The following is a 10,000-nucleotide window of genomic DNA, read 5'->3' as shown; positions in this document are numbered from 1 at the left end:
CCTTTGCTCACTATTTTTGACTTTTCTGAGCCTATCAAGTCCTTCTTTTGACCCATTTTGCCAAAGGAAAGGAAGTTGCCTAATAATTATGCACACCTGATATAGGGTGTTGATGTCATTAGACCACACCCCTTCTCATTACAGAGATGCACATCACCTAATATGCTTAATTGGTAGTATGATGTGGTCAAAATACTCATTTGCCTAATAATTCTGCACTCCCTGTATATATATACACACACATACACACATACATAAATATATATATATATATATATATATATATATATATATATATATACACACATACATACATAAATATATATACATATATATACACACACAGATACATACATATACACATACACACTGAATATATTATATTCACACCCACCCACACCAATATATATAAATGCGCGTGCGCACACACATATTGATATACGCACACACACAGATATAATGTAGATATACACACACACACAGATATAGATATATCTTAAACCTTGTGTCTCATTGTGTAACCAGGTTACATAGCACAATTCCCACCACACATTACATTACCATATAATATCAAATGAGACAAGTTTATATCTCAGTAATAATTACTGTACAAAAAAAGGCTCATACAATGTATTGTTAGTCTAATGTTTTTAATTTGTGACCCTGATATCCCCCTTAAACAAACCCTTCCCCACATATTGCAAACACTGTTCAGTTAATTAGATTTCCTTATTAACAACCACTCCACTTGCACCTCTGACCCAGTATTGACAGAAGTTTCAATAGCAGACATGTTGAATGTTCCAGACTGTCTCCATAATGACTCAAAAGCTAAGCAACCCTAAGGACAAAGCCTCCCCTGCTAGACAAATACCATATCCTACTGAAGACATGTCCATTATGCAGATCTTTAAAGGGACATAAAACAGTATGAACTAACATAAGCTTCTAAATATATAATGCAGCCAAAGCTTACCTGCAAAACGGTTTCTGTTTTAACCCCATTAACCCCTTTAATTCGGGCATAGCTTTGTTTGCAGCAAGCCCCCCCCCCCCCAGAAAAAAACAACACATTTTAATTTAAAAAAAATCCATGACAATTATCTGAAAAGAAGAACCAGTAACTATTTGTTCAACAATGATTTACGTTGCATTGTCCCTGAAGCTGTCTACAGTGAATAATACCCATTTGATTGAACCTAACTGGATATAAAAAGCAATTCTCAAATGCTACATACAAAGTGGGCATATTAAAACATATTTTATTTTATTATTATGTGCTGAGCAGACATACATCTATTTTTATTTTCAGGCTTGTTGAGGCTTATCTCTGTCTTCCAGTACAGCTGTATTAACCCACACATACTGCAGTATGCTGTGAGTATTACAATTTAAAACAGCTTTTATTTAAAAGGGACATTAGAGTATTTTCTTATTTGTTTCAACTAAATGAGGGCATTTTAAAATTATTTTCGTTTTGTTTTTTTGTTTTTTAGATTTAAATTTATGTTTTTTACAGAGAGAAAAAAACTAAAAAATGTTGTCATTGTCCACCAGTAAAGCAGGTAGAGTTTTATGTATCCACTAGTTAGCAATTGATCCTAAAACTGGCAAAGTCAAAATTAGTCTTTCATTATTTACATAGAACATACAATTTTGTATTTTTATTTTAAGTTCTTTTTATTAAATAATTTTCCAATAAATTACAAAGTAAAAGGAACAGGATTGATACATAAATATTACATCTATTAAGATGGTAGCACAATTTAAAGTTTAACAGTCCATAATTGTCCATAAATGAAGTCTATGAATCATGAGTAACACGGACGCAATAAACCATCCATTGGAGAAACAACAAGTAGTGAGCACATATTAAAGTAATAGAACTCAAAATGAATAACAAACGACAGAAAAAAACAATACTTATGACATCTTTCAAACATGTGATAATCATGTAGTATAAATACAGATCACATATATATAAATCAAATTAAACCAACACTGAGCGACAGGAGCTTTGGCTTTACACTCGTATGTGAAGAAGGTCAGCTATATCATAATAGAGTACCAATTCATCCATTAGTTGTAGCTTCTCTAATGTAAATGTAGAGTGTACTTGGGAAGGCCATTCTGATATGGAAGGGACATTGTTTTTTTCTAATGTCTAGGTATTACCTCTTAGGCCCCGTTTAAGAGAATAAGCAATGCAGAATTTTGAAATTTAGAGAGTTTGGAGATAGGCTTGTGAAGAAGGGCAACAGTCAGATGTGGACTGACAATAAGGACTAGATTACAAGTGGAGCGCTAATTTATCGTTTGCGGGCGCACAATAAATAACCAGCCATTACAAGTGGATCGCGGTAGCAAATATCGCTTATAAAACAAATTTTATAAATGTGCCCCAAATGCCTCCAAAATCAAGTGTAATATACTTTATTAAAAAAATAAAGATAGTAGCATCTTTATTTATATATAACTGCAATTTAGCAGTTATAAGGGTTTTAAAGTTGGCGGGTGTGGGATGTTAAAAAAAAACAATGGCACTGAAAAGTGCCTTTATATTGTGGTCTATGGGAACCGTGTGTTCTGAGTAAATATACATGTATATGCTTATATACATATATATTTATGTGTTTATATGTGTATATACAAAGTACCTAAGTAGGCTCAGGAGCACTACACATATATGCCTCTTGTCACTAGCTCATCAGATATGTCCAGCTAGGTATAAGTAGTGGTTTGTAATATAACAGAATATAATTTATACAATTTTTTTATATTAATTTTGTTTTGAATGATAGAATAAGTCATGGAGACAGACTGAGATTGTATTGTTCCGTATTTATTATAGTTATGTATGTTAATGACATTGGTTTGGTTCATGTTTAGTTATTTATATATATATTCCAGTTGTTATCCTGGATTTGCTTCTATGGATTATTAATCTTGTAATTGTATTGGTTTTTTTGTCATTTTTGAATGTACATATTCATGTTACAAATAAAGTTTGGAAAAAAAAGGTATTAGTAGTGGCTTGCTGTTCTGGAGCTGGTGTTTAACCATTTTGCACAGATTAAACACATAGCTATATGCAAGCAATAACATTAATAAATTGCTTTAGCGTCGTAACAAATATTTTTGCACTTTTATGTCCTTTTAAAATCAAATTTAAAATGTTTTGAAGAGAGCTTAATAGAACTAATTGATACACATTTAGATAAAATTTTAGATTTGAATTTACTTTTCCTTTAAGTTTTTTTTTAATGCAACAAACAAATAATAAATCTAGATTTGTAATGTTTCATGGCTGTTCTTTTACATTATCTTTATACCCCCCCCCCCCTATAATACTCTTTGAACTGAGTTATATTAAAGGGACAGTTTACTCAAAAATTTTCTCCCCTTTAATTTATTTCCAGTGATCCACTTTACCTGCTGGAGTGTATTAAATTGTTTACAAGTAGCTCCTTTACCCTTATATTGGCATTTGAAATAGTTGATTTAGCCAGTGGTATGCTGAAAGTTTGTGGCCGCAGGTCCAAGCTATAGGTAAGCTTTGTAAACACAGCCAGCAGAAGAAATTACACTCCCAGTGGGATATAGCAGAGATAAGGTAATACAATGTTAATGTTCCATTGTTCTCTCCAAGAATTGGTGATTGATTTATGGACAGATATAAGATAAAGAAGCAGGTATATGTACACAATGTGATAAAGTAATGAGATCTGATTATACTTACAAGCTCAACCCATTTTATTAGGTTGTGGCTTCAAAACTCAAAATCAGAGCTTTAATATACACAAATAAACCTTAAAAAGCTAATTTTCATACATTGTATACTCTGCAGTTGGTGAAAAAAGCAATTGTAAACACATAAAGGGAAAACAATTTTACAGTATACTGTCCCTTTAAACACCATACTATAGGTTTGAAATTGAAAGCCACTGAAACTCATGCCAGAGCAGAACTTCTGAATAAGTTTTCGTTGGTACAAAAGGCTCACCCAGTAGGGGGGGATTCTAACAATTCATTGGCTATCTGTTGTCTCATTGTTTTCTACTTAATCTTGATTAAAAGACTCTTCATTAAATTGTACAGCCTTTATCTTTTTGTAGCCATAAAAAAGTACAATATCCAAGCAACATGAGCTCATAACTTCCACGTGCTTATTTGTTTTTAGGTTTTAGGTCTAATCTATGTAAACTCAGGACTGTCTGTCAGCTACCAGGGAAGTTTAGCCACCTTCATTCTCCTATTTCTGAATATATTGACCATGTTTCAAAGAGTCCAGGGACCACATGTACAGCAGCATACGAATTATTTTCCTTACACACCCAAGGAAAAAAATAAAACAAACAAAGTAAGAGTATTGAAAAACTTTTTTAACATCCCAAACTAAATAAACATAATACTGTTTATTTATATATATATATATATATATATATATATATATATATATATATATATATATATATATATATATATATATATATATATATATATATATATATATATACATACACCGTATATACATACAGTTGTATGCACAAGTTTAGGCACCCCTGACAATTTCCATGATTTTCATTTATAAATAATTTGGTGTTTGGATCAGCAATTTCATTTTGATCTATCAAATAACTGAAGGACACAGTAATATTTCAGTAGTCAAATGAGGTTTATTAGATTAACAGAAAATGTGCAATATGCATCCAAACATAATTTGAGCACCCTTGTCATTTTGTTGATTTGAATACCTGTAACTACCTAGCACTGATTAATTTGAACTCACAATTGGTTTGTTGAGCCCATTAAGCCTTGAACTTCATAGACAGTTGCATCCAATCATGAGAAAAGGTATTTAAGGTGGCCATTTGCATGTTGTTGTTCTCTTTGACTCTCTTCTGAAGAGTGGCAACATGGGGGCCTCAAAACAACTCTCAAATTACCTGAAAACAAAGATTGTTCAACATTATGGTTTAGGGGAGGGCTACAAAAAGCTATCACAGAGATTTAAGCTGTTAGTGTGCAATGTGAGGATCATAGTGAGGAAATGGAAGACCACAGGCACAGTTCTTGTTAAGGTCAGAAGTGACAGGCCAAGTAAAATATCGGAGAGGCAAAGGCAATGGATGGTGAGAACGGTCAAAAACAGCCCACAGACCACCTCCAAAGACCTGCAACATCATCTTGCTGCAGATGGTGTCACTGTGCAACGTTCAACAATTCAGCACACTTTGCACAAGGAGAAGCTGTATGAGAGAGTGATGCGGAACAAGCCGTTACTGCACACACGCCACAAACGCACATTTGGACAAGCCAGCTTCATTTTGAAAGTAGGTGCTGTGGACTCATGAAACAAAAATTTAGTTATTTGATCATAACAAGGGGCATTATGCATGGCTACAAAAGAACACAGTGTTCCAAGACTAACACTTGCTACCCACAGTAAAATTTGGTGGATGTTCCATCATGCTGTGGGGCTGTGTGGCTAGTGCCGGAACTGGGAATCTTGTTAAAGTTGAGGGTTGCATGGATTCCACTCAATATCAGCAGATACCTGAGAATAATGTTGAGGAATCAGTCACAAAGTTGAAGTTACGCCGGGGCTGGATATTTTAACAAGACAACAACCCAAAACACTGCTCAAAATCTACTCTGGCATTTATGCAGATGAACAAGTACAATGTTCTGGAATGGCCATCCCAGTCCCCAGACCTAAATATTATTGAAAATCTGTGAGATGATTTGAAGTGGGCTGTCCATGCTCGGCAACCATCAAACCTAACTAAACTGGAGATGTTTTGCAAGGAGGAATGGTCCAAAATACCTTCATCCAGAATCCAGACACTCAATACAGGCTATAGCAATCGCTAGAGGCTGTTATTTCTGCTAAAAGAGGCTCTACTAAATATTGATGCAATATTTCTGTTGGTGTGCCCAAATTTATGCACCTGTCTAATTTCGTTTTGATGCATATTGCACATTTTCTGTTAATCCAATAAACCTCATTTAACTACTTTACAGTGTGTCCTTCAGCTATTTTATAGATCAAAATGAAATTTCTGATCCAAACACCCAATTATTTATAAATGGAAATCATGGAAATTGTCAGGGGTGCCTTAACTTTTGCATACGACTGTATATGTATATGTATATATATATATATATATATATATATATATATATATATATATATATATATATATATATATATATATATATATATATATATATTTGTGGGGGGGGGGGGTTGTAACAAATAAGCTATTGAAATTAATATCAGAAACTCCTTTTAACATGGATTTCCAGAAAATTGCTTTTTCTTTCTTTTTTTATTTTCTTGCTTCTTTAACATAAAAACAAAAAAATAGCTTGAAGCACAAATACATATGCAGAAAAAATAAACAGTTTATTACCGAATATTAAAAGTAAATAAACTCATTTGGTACTGTGAATCTTTACCCATAATTCACTGGTTCAGTGTAAATACTGCTAGCTAATATTTCTGTGAGAATTTGTCTGGATGTGCTACAGAATTAAATATTTTGTCAATAAGAAAAAGGTTTAATAAATACTAATTTATATAAAAGTATAAATGGTAATAACCCCTGTATCTAAGTCCCTTTTCTGAAAATTGATTCTAAACAAATCTTAGAAATTCTTGTATTTACTTGGAAAACCTGTTATATTGTTTTTCATATTAATATTAGTAGCACAGTGTCCAGACCCTTGGCATATCCTAACATTTATTTTGTATGGCTGTGGAACCAAAATGGCTCCAGTTCCGTAATAAAATTATATGAAATGCAAATACAATGAACAAAGCACTATATCTAAACAATACACGATGTATAATTGTGTATTGTTTCATTGTGTAGTTCTATCTAAGAGACAATATTTAAAAACGTATTACAATGCTTTGTTTTGTTGTTTGAAAGAAATGGGTGTTCCGGTGCAAATTAAACAGATTTGTATTCTGTGGGAACTGTTCAAATCAGTCAGTGAGCAATAGATTAATATACAATATGCACTTCCTGTAAGTTTTACATTAAAGGGACAGTGCATTTTTCTCCTTTATTGTGTTCCCATAATCCATTTTACCTGTTGAAGTTTAGAATATTCTTTACAACTAGCTACTTTACCTTTATTCTGTCATTTGAAATAGGCAATTTTGTCTGTTTTGCCACCCATAACTCACAAAAAAATACTGCAGTATTCACTAAAGAAAAGATATGTAAACAAGATAAAGAGGCAGAAATCAACTTCTCAGCGAATTGTGGGATAGAGCCAAGGCCGGTTATAAGAGTTTTGCTGCAGTTACTTGAAATACACTTATCAGCTGCTTGCATGAGTACATTGTCCCTTTAAGCTTTTTATGCAAAATTATATTTTCACACATTTAACTGCTGCTTTTTCATATAAATGACAGAAGAAAAGCATGAGTACAATAGCCCATAAAAGGGACAGCAAATGTACAATTGCAACATTTTTCTAACGTCTTCCTATAGATTAACATGTCAGCAGAGCCTGAATGGTACTAGAACAAAATAACACCTTGTTTGCTGCGATTGTTTTTTAAATACTCCACCTACCACTTTCCATATTTGGAGAAGCAATGATAACAGACAGGGTTTGCCACTATCATTGTGTTTACAAAATCTCATCTGTTTGGCTTCAGCATAAATGATGATAATAACCTACAAATTAGGGAGATATATATGGCAGGATTGGGCTTGTGAAGCCCCCAATGTGCACTTTCAGTTTTCAGGCCTGGAAAAGCCACACTTTTCAGACTTAAATGACAGGAAAAGGGGGGGCAAAATAAATAATAAAAGTATGATGTAAACTTGTTTTATGTGTTTTTACTATGCCAAATTAAACACTTTATATTTCAATAACAAAGAATTTACTGTCCCTTTATATATATATGTTTAAAATTGTATGCTCTCTCTGAATCATGAAAGAAAAAAAATTGGGTTTCATGTCCCTTTAATATTGAGTGGAGACGGTACATTTTTCCCTCTGGGCTAGTCGTTTTTAATCCCTGACTTGTACACTATAGCGATATTTTTCCACCTCAGTATACTCATATTATATCATTTATATCACATTACCTCCATCAGAATAAAAATATTAGAGACATATGTGGTCTTTCAGTGTTCTAAAACTTTTATTTGGTACAATGTAGATCATCATGTAATGCAAACGGACACTTAATGTCTTAAAGAAGCAAAATAAGTATCAGTACTTACCTGAAGAAGCGTCTGAAATAAAGAAAAAAAGGAAATGTTACAACGTGTTTGTATAAACAAAATGAGATCTTTTTACAACATATTTTGTTCATTGTTTGACATTTTTTAATGTTAAAATGTTCAATAACTTGTCATTTTTAAATTACTTCTTGCAATTTTCTGCTACAAGGGAACTTTTAAACCTATTTACATTTGACAGAACACAAGTGTTTGTGGTGTGCAAAAGTATATTTATTATAATTAAGTCATTTCACTAAAAAACGTTAGTTTTCTTATTTCCACTGAGTTTCTATAAAGTAATGGATGCAGCCATGTTTCTTTTTAACTTAGGTTTACTATGTATCTCTCTCTCTCCTGCTCAGGACAATTATGGACAGATATAAATCAGACAATAAAAGAGAATGTGCAAACAAGGCAGTGTGGAACATAGGGTTTCCATACAGCCTAGTCAGCACACTCAATTTTACTGCGTGATTTATTTATGCCCCTAATTAAGAAAACATAAGTTCAAGCATGGTAGTGCTTATTACTTTATATAAACTAAAGTACATATATATATATATATGTCAGCCAAACAAAAAAATATATACAAATAATAAAAAAACTAAAACATTAATAAAAAGAAATTAAAATATAAATCTGTAAAAAAAATAGTAGTATAGATACCATCCTTCAACATCTGTAATATCTAATAGTGATTAAATAACTTAATCATGTGATGTATGTATAATTTCGAATATATCAAACTGAGTATGTAAAATCACATCACATATAGCTATTTGTCAATATTTTTTTAAGTACACAATGAATTAATTAATGCTGTAATTTTTGAGACAGAGTAACATGAAATATAATAACATAATGAACAGAGACCATATATATATATATATATATATATATATATTCTTGACCTTAAATAATTCCATCCCAAACTCCTCAAAGTGGGCCATAAACAAATTGGCGTATGATGGGGCCATATTTGTTTATGGCCCACTTCGAGGAGTTTGGGACGGAATTATTTAAGGTCAAGAATATTCGCTTTTTCAAGTGATATATAGATGACCTGTTCTTGATTTGGTCTGGAACGTCACCTAGCCTAGATAATTGGTTCCAAGAGCTTAATGGGGCTAATATGGCTCTGAAGTTTAAAATGACATCCAGCAAAACACAAATCGACTTTCTAGATGTCAGGTTGTATATAAGTAACGGTAGGATTCAGTCAACATTGTATAGAAAGGAGACCAATAGAAACTCCTTACAACATTACACCAGTTGCCATCCCCCCACATTGAAGAAAGCATTGCCTAAATCTCAATTGCTTAGAGTGGTCAGGAACAACTCTGAAATTGACAAAAGAGAAGAACAACTCACTGAGATGGTGCAACGTTTTGAAATTAGGAGTTATCCTGACAAACTACTGAATGAACAGCGGGATCAGGTCTGCAAGGCCAGGGATTTGGTATCCAAAAAGGAGGATAAAAGGATGACATTTATCACAACTTTTACAGGTGACAAGGGCCCCTTAAAGGACATTCTTAACAAGCATTGGGAGATCATTAACACGGACAGATCGTTACCCTTACACAAAGCTGAACCACCAAGGGTGGGCTACAAGAGGTCCAGGTCACTGCGGGACTTGCTAATTAAAACTGACCCGATACAAAGTTATAAAACTTCAACATGGTTGGATATTAAAAAACCAGGGGTCTTCCGATGCCTTGGCTGCACAACATGTGGGGGTCTAATTA

The 10,000-nt window shown here is 33.0% G+C and overlaps 1 protein-coding gene across 1 annotated transcript in view; it reads right to left on the bottom strand.

The window, feature by feature from the left end:
• Window positions 1-10,000, bottom strand: part of ACAP3 (ArfGAP with coiled-coil, ankyrin repeat and PH domains 3) — a 302,744-nt gene that overhangs the window by 95,837 nt on the left and 196,907 nt on the right. Inside the window, 1 exon segment of the mRNA XM_053690978.1 lies at window positions 8,253-8,264. Coding sequence (XP_053546953.1) covers window positions 8,253-8,264 — 12 coding nt within the window.

Source organism: Bombina bombina, chromosome 8, assembly GCF_027579735.1.
Source record: "Bombina bombina isolate aBomBom1 chromosome 8, aBomBom1.pri, whole genome shotgun sequence".
In the NCBI taxonomy this organism is placed as follows: Eukaryota; Metazoa; Chordata; class Amphibia; order Anura; family Bombinatoridae; genus Bombina; species Bombina bombina.
Note: the sequence above shows the minus strand (reverse complement) of the source record. Positions and strands in the feature narration are given on the sequence as shown.